The 23,708-nt window shown below is 44.9% G+C and overlaps 1 protein-coding gene across 2 annotated transcripts in view; it reads right to left on the bottom strand.

Annotated features, from left to right (window-relative positions):
• Window positions 1-1,856: 1,856 nt before the first annotated feature.
• The window catches only part of PRKAR1B (protein kinase cAMP-dependent type I regulatory subunit beta), a 121,491-nt gene continuing 99,639 nt past the window's right edge, over window positions 1,857-23,708 (bottom strand). For both annotated transcript variants that reach the window (XM_029576724.1, XM_029576725.1), the window contains exons 10-11: window positions 4,585-4,666; window positions 1,857-3,825 (exon numbers count right to left, since the gene is read on the bottom strand). In XM_029576724.1, coding sequence (XP_029432584.1) covers window positions 3,653-3,825; window positions 4,585-4,666 — 255 coding nt within the window. In that variant the 3' untranslated portion in view covers window positions 1,857-3,652. The remainder of the gene's footprint in view (window positions 3,826-4,584; window positions 4,667-23,708) is intronic.

Raw genomic sequence — 23,708 nt, 5'->3', positions numbered from 1 at the left:
GCTGCCTGACCTTGCTTTGCACAGTGGGTGATTTATCAGACAAAATGACTTCAGTTTGTTACAAATTCAGCAATCATCGTTTGTCGCATACAAGGAACTTTATTCAGACCTCGAGCATGTGCCATCATGCCGATCAAATATTACAGCTGTCACTTAAAAAATCCAGTCGTACATCGAAGAATTACAATTCTGGTGTTCAGCAGTTGCACTTAAATTTCAAATTGTGTACTGTACAGCAATAATTCACATCAGTTTTAGCAATACAAATTTCCAAACATGTTTCAGTAAAGTTAAACCCTTTCTTGCATATAAGCCAAACACAATGTTTTATTTTTATCAAAAAAATGCAGTAGCAGCCACGGGAGAAAAGCACTATGCAAAACACTGGACATGACTCAAGGTTAAATGTAATGGCCTACGTTTATAAAAAAAAACCCCCAACCCAACTGCTGAATATGCAAAATCTAGGGAACACATTTCTGGGTTTGCTCAGTGTCTGTTTTCCTTGTGAATGCTTATTAACCAGAGCCAAAAATGCATGGCATCTTGTGCCATTAGGTACATTTATTCTACCTCTCTAAGGGGAGTCAGTGTCAGTAGATGTAGCAACACCGATCCTCATGGCCACAATGACACCCAGTCTATGATGCCTTTTAATGGTATTTTCCCACAGTGTCCATGGGTCCAAACTTGGCTCGGTGGTGGTACAGTGCACGGCCACGCGGGGGGACCCGGCTCATAGCTTCTGCTCTCTAGGTCTGCCAGTGCTGGGGATGCTGCAGAGGCGACACTCGCAGCCCTTGCTGGGTTAGGGAAGGAACCACGGTCATTGCACAATGGGGACACCGCAAGGAGCCGGGCCCCGGCCCGGAGGAGAGGGGGATATAAAGCAGATGAGACTATTCCAGCCCTGGTTCTGACTGAACTGGAAGTGCCAAGGAGCAGGAGGAAAATATCATGCTGTAAGAAGAATTTTTCAGTGTCCTTTCTGGTACGGACTCTCCGTAATGTTCATTGGTTAAAGTCAGGTATGTATGCAGTCCTTCCTGAGCTGAGGCCAGACACTTACGCGATGGCGGTGCTTGACGAGATCAGCTCCAGGAAGACCGTATTTCATTCTTCCAGCAAGGAGTTTAAAATCAAATACAGCCAATATCCCGAAGCAGCCCACAGGAGCGTTCTGCCGAAGCTGTTTCCTGTGGCCTTGCTTGCAACTGCATTTCGGTTTACAAACAGGTTAAGAATTTCCACACTAATGGGGCAATTTTAAAAAAATTATCAAATCTGTGGCCGGCCAGTGCAACAGGGGCTTTGCGCTGGCTAAGTCCGTGCCACAAAGCACACGCTGGGATGGTAAAATGCAATTCCCCGCGTGTTCTTTGCCAGCTCTGCCTGTTTTGTTCTTTGTTCTGCCTGTTTTGTTCTTTGCCAGCTCTGCCTGTTTTGCCTGTTTGCGGCAACTTGTGAAACAGCTACTTAGACTGGCAGAAGGGGGGGGCAGACAGATTTCTGACCCCTGATTTTACCCGGCTAACTGGTTAGTTGCCCAGATAAAATCTTCTGCAAACTGCCCTCCCTCTATGCATACAGTCAACCTGATAAAAACAGGTCTGTCTTATGTCTAATGAATGTTTCCTGGTTTCCGAAAGGAGTTAACAGCAAACATGAAACTGGATGGGTAACTTGTTCTCATGCCTGAGGAATACTCACTGTGGATATTCTGAAACCCGGGCCTGTCCGTGTGTCTCAGGCACTGGCGAGGCCTCCTCCTGGATCACTTAAAGCGTGCAGGGGTAAACTATGCACTTTACCGAAAAAGTGAATTGTACTATAGAGTAAAGGGGAAGACAATGAGATTTTTTTTTTTTTTTAAACAACGTTTGGACATGAAGCGCTCATCTTACGGGTTCTAGAGTGGGGAAAAAAAATAAGCAAGAAAAAGGCTGCCCAATTTCAACAAACCGTGAATTGAGGATAATCCCTTCTGGCTGAGAATCTTCAGCATATGGTGTGGGTGTGGGGGGAGGGGGAAGGTTTAATGCCCTGCCACCTGACCCCCCAAAAATATGGACCCTGGCCAAACTGGAAGAATTCAATCTCCTGTTAAAAAAAAAGAGAGAGGCTGCCAAAGTGAAACGAGCTCATTTACACCTTTCATCGTGAACAAAATCATATTCCCCACAACAGAACTAAGAGCGCGGAACAAAACCTTCCCTGAAACGGTTCCTGCAGTTAAACCCTGCCACAATAACCGCACAGAGCAGGTTTAAGAAACTGCACTGAAAGCCTTTAAGATCATCTTTGTTTTCGTCATTAAAAGGTTACAGGGGTGTGCAGTCTGGTCCGAGTGGCAGCTTTTATTTCCGCTGCTGACAATGCTGTGCTTTACCTCTCACCATCTGTGTCCGGTTCCCGCTCAGGTCTGCTCTCAGACATGCACCATTCTCCGCCAGTTTCTGTGGTTCGGCCTCTTCACCTGCCGAACTCCTTGCGCCAGAGAAGATAAGACACGGCTCCTCCTCACAGGTAACTCTCATCCTGCACCTAGGCTGGCCGGCTGACTGTTACCAGAAAAAGCAACGCCTGGCTCTTCCGTGTTGAATCTGCAGCCTCCTCCCAGCCCCCCAGCCCCTTCCACGGAGCTGAGAAGGAATCCCCTGGGCTAAACTCGCTGGTCACAAGTGTGGGAGAAAAGCAATGAACAGTCCTGCAGGCCCCCCTACCGTATGCACCCTTCTCCATGAAGAGCAAAAGCACCGTGGGTATTAATGACTTCATTTTGACATGTCGCAACAGATGCTAACTTTTCAGATATTTAAATACCTGCACGGCCAGCGAAAGCAGGGGTGTTTTATTTAGCTGCACTCATTGGTCCGTTTTTAAATACTTCACTGGGGTATAATGTGGCAACCTCTGATATCAAATGTCCACTGCATGCTGGACACGTTTTTAGGTCACTCTTTCAAGCCTGATTTTGTTGGCGAGTACAAACCATATATAAACCGTAGCAGCAGCAGATCTGCTCTAGACATACAGATGCTGGAGTAAGGACCACCCGTCACAGGCAAGTAATTACTCCTAAGTGCGCAAATAAAGAAAAATGATCAGAGCTACGAGTTCTCTTTTTTTTTTTTTAAAACTGGGCCCTCGGACATGCAGACCGCTGTCACCTTTAATAAATCGAGAGCACGACAACAGGTTGGGAAAAAGTATAGGGAAGGGTTTTCAAATTCATTTGAAAAGTCTGACAAAGGTGCGGGGGGGGGGGGGGGGGGGGGGAGACCAGCTTTTATAGTACAGATCACATCCGATAAATAAAACATGCGCCGCGGAGCATTTAAAGAAAAAAAACAAAACTGTCCTTTCCTTCTTTTTCCTCGCCGGCTGGGCACGACGGGTCTTCTACCTCCCTGGCGAACCACGGCAACCCCGACGCTGTCAGAGGGAGCCTACGCCAATACATGTCTTCCTGTTTTAGCTGGGCACGAAAAAAAAAATGTAAAATTTCCTATCCAGCGCACGAGACGGAAACGTAAAAATTCACATAAAACGTGTGGTGTTTTTTTTTTTTTTACAAAGCTCTGGACTCGCGCGGGTCCAGTTTTGGCTGCACAGAGTGACAAGAAAGCACTTGCATTCCTGCGGGAACGCCTCAGACGGTGAGAGAAATAAAACTGTTGTATCTCTGAATGTTCCTCTTGAGGATTTCGGAACAGGGCCCCAGGACCCGTTCAAAACGAGGACGGTCCAGCTTTACGCACTTCAGCGGCCCCCGGGCTACCACTGTTGCCGCCCTGGGCCTGTTCAAGAGCAGCGCTATCTCACCTAAAAAGCAAAAAAAAAAAAGAAAAGAAAAGAAAGCAGGTAATGCTGTTTGCTTCACTCCTCTTCCTGATATAAACCACACCGACTGTGAGCTCCCCCGGGGAAGCGCGCTGACAGCTAGCTGCGTTTCTTGCGGGTAAATTTGCTTGGGCGCATTACTAACGCCTCTAATCCTGGGGACTGCATTTACTGTCAGGTCAGCTCAGAAACGTTAGCAGGGCCCGTCAGGCTCCTCCTTCTTCTCCTGGGTAACATTTATTGATGCAGGTGCCCAACGCCTCAAAGCAGCGAAGCTCGATTGCCGCAGGTTTATACGGCCACAAGGAAGTGTGCAAAAAAACCCCCAAGAGGAAGAGAAAAATCGCAGAAGTTACCGTAACTCCTCACTCTTGCTCCCTTCTTTGACCCCCTTCCAGGGAGCAATCATCAGGAGCTGCTGCTGAGGCTTCTGGCTGACCCGGCAGAGGGTCTGAGGTCAGGCGGGAGCACACAATTTACCTAGTTCTGAAATGTGGCTTCCCCCGCTGAGGGGATAAGGCACTCGGGGCGGGACTGTTGTAGGTTTATGGGAATCTTATCTGCTCCTCTACCCAAACAGGTACAGAACCAGAGAGGAAGGCACCAGGGCCGTGTGGATGGGCCCAATCGGTCTTTATCTGCTGTCCTTTAACTAAGTTTTACCTGCCGGCTGGCGCCCGTTTCTTTCTCAGCTGGGCTAAACCTCTTTTATGTTGCCAAAATTGCAAGGCAAGTTCTTACCGAAATAATCCGATGGGCCAAGTCGTCCGACTTCTACGTACTCCTCGTTGTCAGACCTGCGCTGAAGGACAGAAGCCGTACCCTACATGAGAAAGATGACAAGACAAGCAGTCGGTATCCCTGTGCTGTGCTATCAGAAACAGTTGCAACCTTCCCTCTGGCAATGCTTCTAATGCCTTTTTTCTTTGAATAAGTCTAGGTAGAAAAGAGGAGTAAAAATGCTATTGCAGTTTATATTCTTCATAGCTTAACAATGACAAAAGCTATGACTTAGTGGTGTTTAAACTGAAAACTGGTGTGCTGTTTGAATCAAAGTACAAAACCCAGTACAAGATAACATTTTGCCACATCACCATTCCCCTATTTATTTATTTAAAAACATATAGACCACAAATCAAAACTACTAAGTGGTTTACAAAAGCCATTCATAAAACATAAATAATAAAACATAAACAAGACGCATGCAAAAAAATAAAATACCTTATCTCTAACTGACTACATTCATAGTCAGGTTTGATCTATAATCAGTACTGGCCTTCTGTTCCTAAACGTCGGTGCACATCATAAATCTGCTCCCTACTGGGTTCACATTAAGCATGAGCCTGAGAAAATAGAAAGGTCTTTAAGAGTTTCCTAAATTTTAGCAGAGTGGACTCTTCCCTTTAGACTTCGAGGGAGAGAGTTTCACAAAACAGGGCCCTGGACATAAAAAAAAGTCTCTCCCGAGATTCATCAAGGCGAACGATCCTAGGAGAAGGAACATTCAAAAGCGTCTGGCTAGAGGATCTTAATGTTCAAAATGGGCAGCATAATTTCAGGGCCGCATTAAAACTCAGGGGGAACGCCACCATTCAAACCTTTAAAACCTTAACATCAGTCTATTGAAAGAGATCCTCCATTTAACAGGGAGCCAATGTAAGCTCTTCAAAACAGGTGAGATAGCTCGCGCATCGGCGTCCCAGTAATTATCCTGCCAGCAGAATTTTGAGCATACTGCAATGCCTTCTGGAATTTTTGGGGAAGACCCAAAGAACAAGGCATTACAGTAGTCCAAAGAAGAAAGGGCAAGAGAATGGGTAACAGTTCTTAAATCTGACTCGCTTAAGAATGGCTGTAACCTACGGAGCATTTGAAGTTTAAAAATCACCCCTTTCACAACTCTTGAAATTTGAGGCCTTAGTGATAAGGTGGAATCCATAATGAAACCGAGATTCCTTGCCTCGGCCACTATTGGGATTTCAACCAGTGGCGTAGCCACGGGTGAGCCTGGGTGGGCAGGTGCCCACCCAACTTAGACCCAGGCCCACCCAACTGGCACCGGAACTGCAAGGCTGTCGCGGGATCCCATCCCCGCGAGAGCGAACAAGAGAACCCACGCCTCGCGCGCCATCACGGCACACATGGGGAAGCGCTGCTGCGGCCGTATGGCCAACCGGTCTTCCTGTTCGGGGGGGGGGGGAGCGGAAGCGCGCGCGCAGCTTCCGCTTCCTCCCCCCCAATGCAGGAAGATCAGCTGCCTCTCCTGCTGCCACCCGTTCTCCTGCTATCTTCGGGTCAAACGGCCCGCCGAACTTCCTGTTTGGGGGAGCAGAAGCGCCGCGCACAGCTTCCGCTTTCTCCCCCAAAGCAGGAAGATCAGCTGCCTCTCCTGCTGCCACCGGCCTCCTGCTATCTTCGGGCGTCGGGCCGTACTGCCCGCCGATCTTCCTGCTTTGGGGGGGGGAGGAAGCGGACGTTGTGCGCTGCGCTTCCGCTTCCCCCCCCCCCCCCGACAGGAGGTTCGGCGGGCCATACCGCCCGACGCCCGAAGATAGCAGGAGGCCGGTGGCAGCAGGAGAGGCAGCTGATCTTCCTGCTCTGGGGGAGAAAGCGGAAGCTGTGCACGTGCTTGAATGTGTATGTGTGGATGAGAATGGGAGTGTGTGTGGGTGAAAACTGGAGCCTGGGTGTGTATATGGGTGAGAATGGAAGCTTGAATATGTGGGTGAATGGGAGCTCGAATGTGTGTATGTGTGGTTGAGAATGGGAGCCTGGGTTTGTGGGTGGGTGAGAATGGGAGCTTGAATGTGTGTATATATGGGTGAGAATGAGAGCCTGGGTTTGTGTGGGTGGATGAGAATGGAAGCTTGAATATGTGGATAAGAATGGGTGCTTGAATGTGTGTATGTGTGGGTGAGAATAGTACCTTAAATGTGTATATGTATGGATGAGAATGGGAGCTTGAATATGTGTGGGTGAGACTGGGAGTCTGGGTTTATGTGTGTGGGTGAGAATGGGAGTCTGGGTTTATGTGTGTGGGTGAGAATGGGTGCCTGGATGTGCGTCTGTGTGTGCATAAGAATATAAGCCTGGGGAGGGGTGAGAAAGTGAGAACTTGAATGTGAGCTTGTGGGGGGGGGGGGGGGGGAGAGCATAGGAGAGTGACAGCTTGAGTGTGTGAGAGGGAGTCTGTGAGAGAAAGCGTGTATGTGTGTGTGTGTGTGTGTGTGTGTGGAAGGGAAGAAGACAGTAATAGAAGAAAGACACTGAAAAGGAATTAGGAAATGAGCTGTAAGGGAAAAAAGAGACCAGGACCAACTGATTAGAAAAATACAAAGATCAGACAACAAAGGTAAAAATATATATCTATATTTTGAGATGTTAGCAATTTAAATATAAGCAACACAACCGCTCTCTCAAAATTTATGGACAGGTAGGAGCCGTGTATAAAATCGTAATAATAAGAAGGCTAAAGTACCACAAATCACCGTGAATTATGTTTGTATCATTAAGTAAACCTCATACTTAGGCGTAGATGTGAATGCTATGCTGCATAATTTGGCATTATTTATCAGTAACAAAACAACTAGTAGACCTGCATGCCTACAGCCCACCCATGTTAACCTTGTGCCCACCCAAAAAATCAATTCTGGCTACGCCACTGATTTCAACCCCATCCAAAATCGAAGATTTTGGTAACCTCATATCAGGGTATCTTGCCAGATATAAAATTTCCATTTTAGACATGTTTAAAAGGAGTTTATTATTTGAAAACCAATCCTCAAGAGATTTTAAACAGTAGGAAATCTTCTTGAGCGAACAATCAATCGATTCAGAAATGGGCACAAGGACTGGATATTATCGGCAGAAAGACGATAGCCAACGTCAAGTTGTGTTAAAACTTGACAAATTGGGGCAATATTTTATTTATTTATTTAAATTCTTTTAATATACCGATGCTCAAGACCAGGTCTTATCGTACCGGTTTACAGTAACCAGTTAACAGAGCAAACAACAACAAAAGTTACATTATAACAGGGAATGTAGAACTAGGCTGTTAGAGAGAAAATAGGTTAAACAAATTCTAACAAATTTAAAAGTTAAGTTAAACAAATTCTAACTGGAGGGAACAAATTCTAACTGGAGGGAAGGGCAAAAGGAGGAGAGGGTGCTTACAGGATAAGAATTATGTACAATTTTATCTAGTATATATGCAAAATTAAAATATAAAATATTTTAAAATATAAAATTTATATATAAATATATATATAATAAATATAATATATATAAATATATATATATATATATATATTTATATATATATATATATATAAAATATATATATATTTTATATTATATATATATTATATATAAAATATATTATATATAAAATATATAAATAAATAAATATAATAAATATAATATAAATAAATATAAAATATTTTAAAATATAAAATTTAAAATATAAAATAAAAATATACACATTAAACAGTACTGCTGAAACGGCTGACCCCTAAGGAACCCCAGGGTCCAAAGCAAATTCTTCAGACCAATGACCAGAGACATATACCGATTGGGAACGATTAGCCAAAAAAGAAGAAAACTATTTTAAAACAGTGTTTCCTATCCCTATAGTTGATATAAACTCATATGTGCGTATTCATTAAGGCCATGCAATATCATTTATATCAAATATTTCTCAGGCATATTCATTAGGCATATCCTGAAAACCCAACTGGCTGCGGGGGATGTTGAGGATCAGTTTGCGTTCCTCTGTAATAAGGTCCTCTTGGTAGTGCGCACATTTTAACCCACAGTTGTGCACACATTTTTTTGTGTGCCAACGCTACTTCCAAAGCAGCAAGAAGTTTTGCGCACAAAAATGTGCATACTGTTTAGCACCCTCCCCCGCAAAACTAATATAACATAGTAATGACGGCAGAAAAAGACCAAAATAGTCCATCTAGTCTGCCCAGCAAGCTTCCCAAGGTAGTAACTGCCGCTCCGTGCAGGTTACCCCCATGTTTCTCTTAAGGGTAGAAACTGCCGCTCCATGCAGGTTACCCCCATGTTTCTCTCAAGGGTAGTAACTGCCGCTCCATGCAGGTTACCCCCATGTTTCTCTCAAGGGTAGTAACTGCCGCTCCATGCAGGTTACCCCCATGTTTCTCTTAAGGGTAGTAACTGCCGCTCCATGTAGGTTACCCCCATGTTTCTCTTAAGGGTAGTAACTGCCACTCTGAGCCGGTTTAGCTTTTCTATTTATTCCCATCCTCTAGCCTTTTAGGGATCCACAGTGTTTATCCCATGCCGCTTTGAAATCCTTCACAGTTTTAGTCTTCACCACTTCCTCCGGAAGGGCATTCCAGGCATCCACCACCCTTCTCAGTGAAGAAATAATGGTAATGAGGGCATTAGCTAGGATGCCCCCAGTACAGAAAGGTGCGCTGGCGTGACTCTTATTTTCTTAGAACTGGAAAGTTAATTCCTGGTCAGAAGTCAAGTGAAGTTTGCAGGCAGTGTTCTCTCTGGCTTAAGAAACAAGCTGATTCTGTAATTAATAATATACTATAATAATAATTATAATAATTAATTCTTCCAATTAATAACATACCTTTCCCTGGCTGCTACCTTGATCCTATTTATTTCTCTGTAATGGATCTCCAAGCTAAATTTCCTAGCAGCCTTGTGCTTCCTGTTCCTTCCAGCTTTACAACCCCCTAGGCAATGCTTGTTTGCTTTTTCCTTCTGTTTGGTTTTAAGGTGAGGGTATCTCCACCTATCCTTTCTCCTTTGCAACACGGTATTTTATCTACTGTCCAGCTCCTGCCACACAGTTTATAAAACACTAGCATAAATCTCTGCAGCCCCACTTATGTGCGCAGGGATGGCAACTTTCAACCGAGGCAGCCACACACGCACATACGGGCACACGAGCGAACATACACCGGAATTCTAAATCACGTGCGCATTTACACGCATGTGATTTTAAAAAAGACACCTTAATGCGCATATATGCGTGCTCCTAATTTTAAACCATTATTCGAGAAAACGTACTTTGCTTATCTTCCTAAGGACTTTAACGCACGCAGGTAAGCGGATTTTAAAACATGCTGCCGAGAAGGACATTCACAGTTTTCCCAGGCTGAAGAACTAGACCCCTCTGTTTCTTCAGCCTGCACCCCGCCCCAATTAACCCAGACCTGCTCACCCTGGCGCGTTAGGCCTAAACAGTGATTTCTGCAGACTTAAACCTCATCAGGAGAAGCAGGAAATAAACGTGGCTAAGAAGCCGCCACGCACTGTGCCCGCCAGATTTAAAAGATGGATTTACGCGTGTAACTGTTGGGCCTGCCCAGAAATGTCCCCTACACACCCTAGCTCCGCCCCCCCCCTTTTTTTTTTTTTTTTTTTTATTCGTGCACAGTTTATACACGCGTAATTTCTGGCTTTTAGAATACGCGTTGCTCGAGCATGGCCCAGGTAGCATTTTTTATGCACATTTTTGGGTTAGAGTGTTTTTTTTTTTAAACTCCCAGTGCTTCAGCATACTCATAGCATACTGCATCAGAACTTAAATTATGTTTAAGCATGTGCACTAATCAGTCCACCGTTTTAATGCACGGTATTACATCAGTCCCTAAAATTGAAGAGTCTGGTACAGCCCAAATCTGCTTTTTAAGAAACACATGTTTAGCAAATTATGTGCTGTATCTAGTCATGAGAAGAAATAAAAAAGGAAACATTTTTTGGACAGCAGCAAATGGAATGTGGCCTGATGAAAAATATTGAATTATTTTTCTCTGATTACATGAGAAATTGACTAGAGAAATTGCAAAACAGCCCATCAAGATGTATGGATGGTGTGCAAGATTTATCTTCCTATTTACACTGTGCTATGCTTCAGTGTGGTGCATGGAGGCAGAGAAATGTCTTGATGGTTTAAGGCTGATGTGCTCCGACAGTACCAGACACCTCAATGTTAACACATCCTCCAACTATGGAAAGAAAAAAAAATCCCACTGCCCTCTGTTTACCTTAAAAGTTACAATATGCCATAAAAATGTCAAAAGTCAACAGCATCTGGATTTTTTCCACTGAGGTATTTGTTTTGCCTGCTCAGTGAGATGCCCAAGACTACTGCCATCGAAGATGGGGTATGGGCATTCGTTCTGAGGGGAAATGTACTGCAGGGGCATGCTTTACTCATGGCGGCGCTTGTAAAACTCTGCACGTCACCTGCCACAGGATGTACGAAACCCTGCTATAGGCCTCCCTCCCCTATAATGATCCGCATTCCGGCTGCGTCCACGCAGGCAGCCACAGCTGGGTTCTCAGTCCTTGGCAAATTCTTCCAGGCATCTACCAAAGGCCTTCCGTCAGTCTAAAATCACACCATTACGCTTTGCAGGGAATGCCTAAAGCTTCCACAGAGATAAGAAAATACTATCCTTTTTGGTCTTGATAATCTGGTCAGCTGTCCCAGATGTTTCACCCCACTGAAAGGGCCCACTGGGGAAATCTCGTCTTCTCCTTCAGTGGTAGACAATGGGTCACCCAAAAAAAAAAAAAAAAGCAGATGATGCAACACTGCACAACTGGCGTGGTATCTCACGGGATCCAACTGGCCTCTGTTGGTCGACATCGCACCCACCGCATGAACCGAGCAAGCAGCTGAGATGTTATCCACGAGGACCTGCCCTCTCCTGCAGATGTCATCAGCAGACGTAAAGAAGTAGAAGGCTGCTGAAGGTGGCAGAGACATCAGCAAAGGGGAATCGCCCTCCCCCTCCCCCTCAACAGAAGCCTTAAGGTCACATTGTGAACAGAGACTAGGCCGCATATACACGAATAACTGATGCAGGATTTAAACCTTGCCACGACGTGAGAGCATGCTTCACTTTTGTGCACGGATCTCAGGCATTACTGTGGGCTAATACTTAAGTCGAATCTGCCTTTCCCTACCCCCAAAGCAACACCAAACCAAAATATGTCGTTATGACAAGCATAAGCTTCCTGCAACCTAGCACTGTTTTATAACAGGAGCTTTTAAAGAAATGCCAGCCTGATTACCAGACGAGTTTACAATCTTAACCTTTGAGCCATATTACGACTCTGAGGAATCTGTTCCCCGTAATGCTAGGAAGCAGCCGGTAAATTATTAAATGGGGCTCTGGCAGAATTTCACAGGGCTAAAAGTAAAACTCCATCATCTGCAGTTGTTTATACGCAGCATGTCAAGTTTATCAAATTAATCTAAGTGACTGATTACAAGTTAGGAGTTCTCCTGGTACCTCCTGAGCAAGTAACCAGCACACAGGATAAACCACTGGAAGAGGTCGTTGGAAAACAAATAGTAGAGAAGGGTGAATGGTAAATTCTAATGGGCAAAAAAAATAACATCAGACCGGATCTGCCAGACAGGATAAACTCAGCTGATGCTATGCAGGAAACCTTTACAGCAGTGTTGATTCTTTATGTGTCAAGCTCATGGTCCTTAAAGGATGACCTCATCCCACTCTCTCGTGTACACTGGGGAGGGATGGTTTCTGCCGTGGCACAAGACATGGACTGCGACCTGGGATCGCGGATTGAAACATAGGAAGAAGCACGTCCCCTGGCTGAACTCCCGGGATATCCCCCCCTAGCTTGGCTGGCGGCCACTGCCCACCTGTCACACAATCTGTAATGAAAACACCTTCTGGTATCCGAGACTAGCATGGAGGGTAAACAATGCAAAGACATAAAAAATCCAAACAATCAACATTCACACAGGCTCACAAGATTGCCGGCAGAAAGACCAACCACAGGAACAAATTAAACTCCCAAGAGAATTCACAGAACAAAAGCCTTCTTCGAGAGATGCAATACATTTTCGAGTCAAAGCCAGATAAATTTGCACAGACTGGAGGCAGTGCGCATGCAAATCTCTCTGCCGCACATTCACTGCGGATATCCTGATAACCCGACTGGCTGGGGATCCCCCCCAGGACAGGGCTGGAAACCACTGCCCTAGAGAAAAGGGCAGGATAAGGGAGATACGATAGAGACATTTAAATCCCTCCAAGGTATCCATGCCCAGGAGACGAGGCTCTTTCAAGGAAAAGGAGTCTCTGAGTGAGGGTGAAAACGGGTAGGCTCAGGAATAATTAATCTAAGGAAGGAGTGGCAGATGCATGCATCCACCTCCCCTTGGAGGTGGGGGGAGACCAGGACAGCATCTGATTTCAAGAAAGATGGGACAAGCTCGGGGGATGTGTGAGGGCATGGCAGAGACTGTGCAGCTGAATGGTTGGTGTGAATGGGCAGACCAGATAGACCATAGGCACTTTTTCTGCCATCACGTTTCTATGCTTCTATAATGAAATTTATGAAGTAATTAATTTTTTTTTAGAAACTGAAAATTTTCCATGGAAAAATAAAGTGTAACCCTGGGGCTAGTGTCCCATCGCAGGGCCCCAGGGACCACACTTCCACTAAAGGTTAGGTTGGAAAAGTCCTCTCCTGATGTTAATATAATCTGAGTGTCCAGCGTTCCCTGTCAGGGGAAAGATTCTCTTCTCGGCCTTGTAAACAGCACTAAAAAGCACACTGGTTTCCAACTTTTTACTGATTTAACGAAGGAAAATTGAATGCACAAGTTCCTTAAAACTCTTGATATTTGCAAAGTCATTTTACAGCTTCTTAAAATGATGTTCTTTGTGTGGTTCCCTCCAGACAGGAGGGTAGAAAGATGGCTTATAGGAAGAGGATATTTGTAACATGGGGGCCAGAGTTGTGAAACTCAGTAGCACAGAAAATAAGATTGGAAATGCATTATTTATCTTTTAGAAAGAAAATAAAAGCTTGGTTAATTTAACCCATGAGATGTATAGCTCTGGGGATTATTTTTATGTTTATCAGTGAGCTATGCTATTTTGGATTGGTTTTATGCAATTTTATGTTGATGCATTTTAAACGTTCTTGCATTTTGTTATGTCGTTTTATTTTTTTTTTTAGATCGTTGCATACCGCTCTGACCAGATCTGTTCTGAATTAGCAGTCTAAAAGAAGCGACAAATAAATAAATAAATACAACTTCCCATCTCCAAAAAATGTGTGACCTAGTCATTTTATTCAGTGGTTAGTGTCAAATTCCAATGACTTATCTTAATCCCCGTCTTTTTCAAACTCTGGGCTAGTTTTTTACGCTTCCTCCACAATTGCGGGCAGACAGGATGGTAACCCACTTCAGTCCCATCTCTCACACCTTTACTGTAGGCCTTCAACATTCTCCTCCTCCTCCCCTTCTTTCGTAACTGGGTGCTACCTTCATGCTTCTTTCGTCTTCTTCTAACTTCCTCCACAAGCACATCGATGGTCCTTTGGCGCTCTCTCTCTGTGATGCTATGGAAACTGAGTCCCTGGGCCCCAGGATACTCAGACAACTTAACAAGAATAAGAAAAAGGAAACCAAAACCTAACACAAGGTTTCCAATAAACACGGCAAAAATAGGGAAAGTCACTCTGTCTTCTTTACTTCACCATGCTGCCCCTGAGAGGGGCTTTTATAAGCTAGGAGCTCACCATCTCACTTGGGGCAGCTAAAACCCATCCAGTTCCCCCTCTTTTTAGCAGGGGTTCCCTACAAAAGCATGGGGAAATTTTCCACCCCACGTGTCACTACTGTTTACCCTTTCTACAACGCTAGTAGATATACCCACCCACTGAACAGAACTCCTGCTTTGAACAGATGATACTTTTCGGAGCAGAGTGTCATCACAGAACACCAGAAATCTGCAGGCCAAGTTACTTCCTGGTATCAGCTCCACAAAGCCCCACCAGTTGCAATCTCACTGGTAAACAAATACAAAACAGACCCATGGAATTATTTTCAAAAACATTTTGCTTACTGACTTTTTCTGATTGGTCTGTCTAGTCCATTTCCCGTCTTCCGACTGTAAGGCTGTGCTTTGACCTAAGAGAGGAAGGTCGGAGGATTCATGCATATTTAAGTCACGTGCCCCGCAAGTATTTTCCATAACTTTCGTGAAATTTATCTCTGTGCATTAACTCTATGGCCGGTGGCTGGGATAAATCCATGGCAGTGTGGACAGGAATATCTGAGCAGACTGGATGAACCTAATGGTTTCTTTTTCTGACAGCCATCTACTATGTTATTATATCATTCCTGAACGCAGGATACTGCAGATGACCTTCCTCTAATATTCTGTTTATTGTGACAGCATGAAAAGCAGCATTACAGCTGCTACGCAATAAATGGGCATATCTTTTCTAAATACGTTTTGCTTGCCCCGCCATTTGCTCTGCGTTGAGGTTTAGACTAATACTGGTGCTAACCATGCTTACTGTTGAAATCTGCTAAGGAAACAACAGCATTATCCAACTTCTCAGAAGCCTCTCCCCATCTCCCTACCCCTTCCATAGCCAACACTAGGATTTTGCGTGCTAAATGAAGCACTCCTGGCACAAAGACAGTATAATAACAAGTGCGGCAGCGCAGGGAGAAATACTTTCAAGGAAAGTTTTCCTGTTAAGTTACTGACGACTGGTGTATATCCACAACACTTTCAGCTGCAGTCAATGAACTGTTCTTTCCGCTCCGCCCAAAGAATTTAGTCATCTGTTTAACGTACGCTAAATCATACACAAAAGAGAGTTAACTCGTTAGCAGACTCTAAAGCTGATACGTAGCTGGATCACCTCCCGGCCTCTTATGGCTACGATCCAAGCGGGCAGTCTAAGCTGTAAGCCAAGGATAGTCCCTTCTTGGCTCTGAATGAGAGTGAGACTCTGTATAGTATGGGGGCCGAGCCTACTGGGAACCCCATTACACTATAATCACGGCCAAAGCAGGAGGCTTAAATCTCCTGTTAAACAAAAAAAAGCTAAGTATGGGACCTCTCTCGTGAGAGCCCTTCTACCCTACGCCTACTTCCCTCTACCACATCTCGTAGATCTCATGCCTGCAGAGGGAAAAACTAGGGAGAGTAAGGGAAAGCACTGAGTTAGCTTGAGTACATGTACAATATAACTCAGGAGTGGCTCTGCGTTTTGGCCCAGTCCACAAGGAGGCCATGAGAGTCTGAGGGGAACTCTGAGGGGCGGGGGTAGGGGGGTGAGTGTTGCCCTGGAGGTCCAACTGGGCCAACTTGGTCACTTCCGGCCATGCACTTCCTGCTCTCACTGCCATAGGCCAGAGCTTGACCTACCCCTGTGGGCCATATGCATGAAACCTGCATATATAATTATTTACGGATACACAGCAAATGAGCACATGGAAACGCTAGGAAGACCCCCTGGGGCAGGAAGCAACTGACAAATTCTGAAACAGCAGCCATGTTGGAGAGATACCAGCTGTATAAGCATTGGTTCTAAGCTAAGTTTCATTTTTTTGTCTGAATGTCTCTACATGCAAATGAAAACAATTATGCATATTTTGCATATGCAAAAAAGACATTTGCGACCAAAGTTGTGAGGCTAGGCGCAAAGCCCGTGGTTATGAAGGTCCTTTAGTCACACTACGCAAGTGTTTGATGTCTTAGCTTTTCCTTTAATTCATTAATATATAATTTAAGAGAGAGAGGAAAGCATTTCTTTTGGCACCTTTAAATCATAAAGCCTTCAACATCCAAGCAGCGGACTGTGACCTCAGACAATAACGTGACCACCTGACCCACACTGCGCGTTTAAATGCGATCTTGCAGTAAGCATCCAACACCTTGAGATTTCCTTGGTAATGTCTGTTCTGCAACTCCAGGTTTCTTTGCCAGAATGAGAAATCTCCTAAAATAAGTGACCTGAAGGGTCTGCCTCTGATGCCCGCTTATAACAATGAATCATCTTAAAGATAGTTGGCCTGGGCTAAGGAACTACTCAGTGGCTTCTGTGGGAAAAATAACTGAATTAACATCCTATTCTGACGCCAGATTTTTAAAGACCGCCTGTGCCAAACATGGTGGATCAGTGCCAACAATTCACTGTTTTCCTCGCTTGGATGTATCAATGTGCAAGGCAATAAAAGTCACGGAGGAGGGGTGGGCTGGGAAAAGGGTTGCATTTTCAGGATTCTTTCTCCCCACAAAGCGAGCCATTATCTCGGTTCCCTCTGAAGTCATGAAACGTCCACTGAGTCAACATAAAAGTGACAATAATGGATTATTCATCAACTCTTCGGCTTGGTGGCTGCCCCTCAATGCTTAGCATGGTCTTGGGAGGGGACGGCGCAGAATAACAGCCACTGCAGAATGCACATTGTCAAAAACCAAGAGCAAAACACTGGAATACCGCACGGCCAAGAGCTCCTGGGGACTTATTTATTTTAATTTTGTAGGCCGAATTCTCCAGCGTCCCAAAAAGCGGCTTCCAAAAGACCGTTCAGAAAATACCGACACAACTGAGACAATGCAAGTAAAAACCAGCACTGTTTCCTACCTTTTCATTCGTTAGATATTCCAAGTACCACTTACTGGCTCACGAGGTTGATACTGACGAAGCCAGGTAAAGCTCAGGTCTAAGACAGGCGTCATAATTAAAACCTTCGTAGCTAATGCTGTGACCGAGGTGGGGAGAAGGCTAAAATTAGCACTACCTGTTTAAGCATGTTGAGGAAGGTAACGGAACTTGCTGACTAATTAAGGGAGGAAACATGTTTTGGAAAAACCAAGCAACCCCAGCAAATATCTTTAAAAAGGAACTGTGAAAAGTACAAGTGGACAAGGCCAGCCTGATGGTTCTGTGGTAGAACTATGTCCTGCCAGGCAGGAGATCCAGAAATGATTTCTGAGCCTGTTCGCTGGCCTGCCAGGGCTTGGGAATGCTGCGGAGGTGCTGCTCACAATCTCCATTCCCATCCTTCACCAGATGGAGGAAAGGAGACTTGGCCCTGCACAATAGTGACACCTCGTGGCCAGAGGTTGCAGAGCGAGCCCTGGAGAAGGACTGGGGGTCACTCTGGGACTGGGTTGCCCAGTTGGGGAGACTGAAGAGCCAAGGTAGTTGCAAATGAAGGCTCGTAGCCCCGTGGTCTTCGTACAGGTCGGCTCTGATAGAGCTGGAAGCCCAAAGGAGTAAGAGGAAACAACTGAGCCCCCCCCCCAAAAAACATACATAGCTATATAAAAAAGATCATTTAGGGCCCGAATTCCTAAGGCCTTTTTTTCCATTCTACGTCTGAAAAGCTTAGTCAATCAGGCCTTTAATCTTGAATATAATTACAAAGCTTTCCTCTGAATGTCGGTTACTGAAAGTGAAGCACGCTGTCGCATACTGATGACATCATTCTTTCGGTGCAGAAAAAAACAGCCTATGATGTCACAAGCTGCCAGATACTTTGTTGCAAGGGCGGCAGCTTTATGTGGCCAGTCCTCCGGTCTCTGGACGGGGGGGGGGGGGGGGGGGGGGGGGGGGGAGGGGAGTATGCATGCAACTCGTATCCCTCTGTGAGGCTACGCCTGGATATTAAGGAGTATGGCGTCGCCATGCGAGACGGACAGCCGTAATTAAAGCTGCGCTGGCGTCTGTTTCCACCGATTTTTTTTGCTTTTTCCACCTCCCAGGCCTCGCTGCACTCCCATCTCTAACTGCAGTCGTGCCAAGAACAGATTTCCAGCTAAACGCAGCCTCGGCGGCGAGGACCACAAGCCTTTGAAAGCAGCGATTGAAAGTTCTCCTTTTCTGGACCACGTTTATCCGGCTAATTAATAATTAATCGCGCTGTGTTTTCAGAGAGATTATTAGTGCGATAGCAGAGTGTGCCGAAGGCAGTGGCTTCATTAATCTGTACAGGAAAGGGCTTCTTTGTAGTCCCCCCCCGTCCCGTCGCGGGAGAGACGAAGCCCCGGGGGTGGCCCCTCTTCCTCAGGTTAGAAAGGCAGAATTGCCACGGCATCAGGGCAGGGGAAACAATTACGCAAGGTATTTTATACGATAAAGCTTTCCAGCAGGGAGGAGGAGGAGGAGGAGGAGAGGCCTGCTAGTCGGAGCACTGGGCTGAAAACCAGGGAGAGCAGGGTTCAAATCCCCACTCGTGCTCTCTGTGACCTTGGACACGTCACCCTTGCCCTCAGGCAGCCGTCTGGACTGTCCGCTCTTTGGGGCCGAAAGCCATCTTCGGTGTCATTTGAAAGGCAGGATAAAAATCCAAATCGTCGTCGTCTTTTTTCACGGGGCAAGTTCTGCCCTGATACCTAGGGCTTGCGCAGCAGGGCCCAGCCTCTTCCGGCCCAGAGGAGCACAAGGCCCTCTGAGGGGGAGGCAACGGTTGTAATTATGCTTGCGCCATTGGTTTTCAACAAAAACTTGCACTATAATAACAGTTATTTAACAATTTTGCATTCCACAGTTCACACCCAGGTCTACGACAATCACTGCAATACCTCAACAAGTCTTGTGGGAGGGAAGATCAGTGGAAAGAGAAAATAATCACGCTGGGCACATCACCATCCTCTCATTTCTTTTTTTTTTTTTTTTTCATTCGCATCGAAAACCGTGGCATAAATTGAAAGACATCATTTCTTTTGACTGCTAGCTAGGAGCTACCTGGCAATTATGTGATCCTGTGTCTGACTGCTTTTAACTCAAAGGCCTTTATAGTGTCTTTCGTGCAAACACACGCGCACTGCTCTCCAACACCAGTAAAGGATGCGCTAGAACAAGACCCGATACAATAAAGGTGCGCGAGGCAGAGAGCGCAGTTTAACCCGCTGCTGTGTGCACATTTCTTATGTGCAAACTTTACTGCACATGCAGCAGTTTTGCACGCACACACACACCACACACACACAAAAAAAAAAGGTGCGTACAAATTAGCGCCCTCTCATGCAAATCTCATGCTAATGAAGGCATTAGCCATTACCCCCCATTGCAGAGAAGTGCGCTGGCTTAACTCGTATTTTCTTGTGCTGGAAACTTAACTCCTCGTCTCAGGAGGAGTAAAGTTTCCAGGGATAATTGTCAGTCTAGGAGCGGAAGCTGGATTTCTGGTGCTGGGGGACCTGTGGTCGAAATTTTATGCACAGAAAGCATGCTTGGTGCACGCAAATCTTGTTTTCATGCGCGCTGAGCATGTCCTCTGCACACGTTTCTCTGGTCTGTGTGCATTCTTTAACTCCCGATGCATTAGCATGCCATTAGCTCACTGCATTGGGAGTTAACATTTTTTTTTAGCCTGTGTGTTAAAGAAAATGTGTGCTCAATTTCAGAGCACAGTTTTGCCACTCAGCTTATTAGCATGTAGCTCGAATAACCGAAGGGTGCAGAACCAAGCTTGGGTTTACGTTTTCCGCAAGAGTCTCTATGACCTACGAGACAAAGAGCCTTAGAAAATGTGCAGGGGGAAACAGATCAAACAAAAGTGAGGACAGAGACCCCCCTGAACAGCAGATTCTGATCTTGCATGCCTCTCTCATTTTATCTGTTTTTTTTTTTTTTAATTCCCCTGCCCAGACACCGGTGACACACATTCCCTTGCTGGCCTTGTAATGACTGTTTTACACCAGAAAAGAAGGAAGTCATTTACAGTACTGTGTACACACACCTGAGGGACACGGGAGAGATGCACAGCTGGTTCTCTACTTGCACAAAAACAACCCAAGATTATGGCCTGCAGGTCAGCTTTATTTGGCAGCCGCTGAATTCTGTCATTCATCGTACGTCTGGGAGTCCTGACTTATGAATACTCAGACTAGGAGTGGGTAACACATTCACCGCTTCTCCTGCCACGCCATGAACGGGCAGCTCCGGGTCCTGGGGATGCCCCAGAACAGGCCCGGTTTTCAGGATACCCACAATGAAGACGCAGGAGGCCGATCTGCCTGCATTGCCTCCGCTGTACGCAGGTTCACTGCGGGTGTCCTAAAAACCAGACCTGCCTGCGGCACACTCCAGCACTGGAGGTGCCTGCCCCCGCGAGCAGGGAACGTACGGCAGTCAGCGGAAGGCAAGCGGGATGGCGCAGGGCTGAGAAACAGTTTTGTTGCACTTCACATGAAAAAACTGTGCTGTGACATTCTGAGGGGGATTATTTCCATTTAAGCCGGCCAGTGGCAGAAAAATCGGGGTTATTTTTTTTTTTTGCACCCGTGTGATCTGCAGCGAATTTTCAAAGGGAAACAAACCAGGTGATTTCCCTTTGAGAATTCGCTCTCACGCAGGCACAACAGTACCTGCATGCTGCTTTGCTCCTGCTTTGCTTGCAGGTGGGGGTTATTTTATTTATTTATTTAAAATCTTTTCCATACCGTCGCTAAACGGGTGTCATCACAACGGTTCACAATAGGGCACATAACTATATGTTGTACAGAGTGTCTAGAGTTCTAACAATTAAACAGGTGCCATCAAAAATACTGGAACATAGTTTCATAACAAATATTATTTGGTGGGTGTTATAAGTCATGTCCGGTTTTCTCTGTCTCAGCTATAAGATAAAAGTATTGCTTGACTAGTTCTTTGCTGTTTAAAGATAAAAGAGAATTTACAGTATAAAAATGAGAAGCACACGCGTTAAGAAAAAAGGTGTGTGCGCCCGTGGGAGTTTGACTGACCGCAACCAACATGTCCCTGGGTTCTCCTCTCACTTCTCTTTGTGGTACGCTTGCTTAAATAGCCAGGCTTTTAAACTTTTCCTGAAGGTTTTGATGTCTCTCTGCACATTGTTCCGTACCGGGGGTCCTGCTAGGGATAGGGCCCTATCCCATACTTGAGTTAGTCTGGCCGTCTTAACGGAGGGAATAGTTAGTTGGGAGGAAATACCATGCGCATACATTTGAAACATCGATAAGGTGGTTATAAACATCCCAGGCTTGCCGTCCAGGCAACACTGAAACTGTCGGGGATCGTTGCAGGAGTTACCGCGATCCTTCAAGGGTTCCACGTAGGGTGAGAGGGTTGGGGGGGGGGGGGGGAAGAGGAGCTGGCTATTGCTGAACCAGGGTGGGGGAACGATCCGGCTCTTTAAAAAACAAAACAAAAAAACCCACCTTTTATCATGTTTGTGGGGTACTGGGGGGAAGGGAGGAGGCAGGTGACTGGGATTCTGCTTTACTCGGTTTGGCATTTAACCGGCTTTATTCTTTGCTCTCGGCCACGTCTTGAGTTATACGAATAACTAATTCGGATAACACCAAGCATCACAGCTAGCCAGATAAGTTATTCAGCCCCAGAATGCCCCTTACTTATTCAGCTAAAGTTTAGGAGGATAATGACTTATGCGGCTAAAAGTTAGCTGCATAATCTGGGAACTACTCAACATGCACCATTCAGCCAGATAACTTCTGAGTTATGCTGCTAAATGGTTTTGAATATTGGCTTCATGATAACCTTAGTGCAAGCATTCATTTTAACAAGGTAAGATTACAGTCATTTTTTATTTGCAGAATTACCTGTTAATCAATTGTCTCGAGTTCGATTAATTCAGATTGCAGCTGCTTGACTACTTTTAGGCCTTAAGCGCTATGATCCTATAACACCAGTCTGAAAGTCTTCACATTGGCTCCCGGTAATTTTTCCTATTAGGTTTAAAATTCTTCTCTTGGTTTTTAAATCTTTGAATGACTTAGCTCTGGATCATTTGAGTTGTTGCCTTAAATTGTATAGTTCTATGAGACAATTATGTTCTTCAGAGAGAAAGCTAAAACTGAGACTATGAAGAAGTCATTTTTTTGCTGTGGTCCTTTGCTTTGGACCTTAGAGAGTCCAATGTAATGATTCACGTGCAAGGCCTGCTTGTTTGGTCAGGTTTTTGTCTGGGAATATTCTGGATATAGTGTGTGAAATATTAATTTCTGATGATGTCCTAGTATCTGTTTTTGCTCTATTATGTTAATTGTTTTTTATGTTAATGATTTTTTGTTAATTTTTTTGATTATTGTCTATTAGTTGTTAGATTATGATGTGTCTATGTTTTATGACATTTCCTCTTTTGAATATGTACATTGCTCAGAGTTGGGGGTGAATTTTCTAAACATTTATGTGCTTGCACAGGTAAGTAGCTTATGCTCATGTTTATACTATTTTATAAACCTCAAAAGTCTGGGCATATTTCTGGCCTCGCACCTGGATTTAGGGGTGATCTATAGATGTTCCGGCACAGGGCCAGGAGTTACGAGCATAAGTTGCTAATTTATAAGAGACTTGCATGTGCGCATTTGGCAGCTTATTCACGTGACTTTACAGCTGCTAAATTATCTTGAGCAATTGATATCAGACTTTTCTATTGTTCACTCTTGGGAGGCCTGGATGAACTGGGGAAGGTTTTTCAGGGTGAAAAACTAGGAGGGTCTCGATGACTCTGGGAAAGACTGGATAAAATGGTGGAGGTTTTGGCAAACTGGTGATTTCAATTACATGTGCATGTTGTAAAATAGACAGACTTCTGCGTGTAAATAAGGTAAAACAAGGTTTCAGGTGAGCAAGTCACAATTTTTTTTCATGTGTAAAATATGCACACACATGGTTTTAAAACTGATAGGAAAAGTCTGCACTTTGAGTGCACTGCAGATATTCGCAGGTAAGGAAACATTTTCATGTATGCTAGGGCATAGGCATACATGTATTTTAAAACCTGCACGTTCCTGAGATGCACAGATTATAATATATTGCAGCAGATCTCTGCGTGGCCATATATGCGCGTATGGCCACATATATGCTGTGTTTAGTTGTCTGAAAGTTGCCCTTTTAGGAACTGGGTGTTTAATAAATGTAATAAATATATATATGCACAGAGGTGACTCATCCAACCCTAACCTGCCTAGCAAAATGCTCATTTATTTTTGTAGCTGCTACATATAACTGTCATAGAACTAGGAAGCTGTATTTAGCTTCTAACCAACTAGCTCCTTAAGTTTGAATATTGCTCTCTCAGAAAA

The sequence above is a fragment of the Rhinatrema bivittatum genome, chromosome 14 (genome assembly GCF_901001135.1).
Source record: "Rhinatrema bivittatum chromosome 14, aRhiBiv1.1, whole genome shotgun sequence".
NCBI lineage: Eukaryota > Metazoa > Chordata > Amphibia > Gymnophiona > Rhinatrematidae > Rhinatrema > Rhinatrema bivittatum.
Note: the sequence above shows the minus strand (reverse complement) of the source record. Positions and strands in the feature narration are given on the sequence as shown.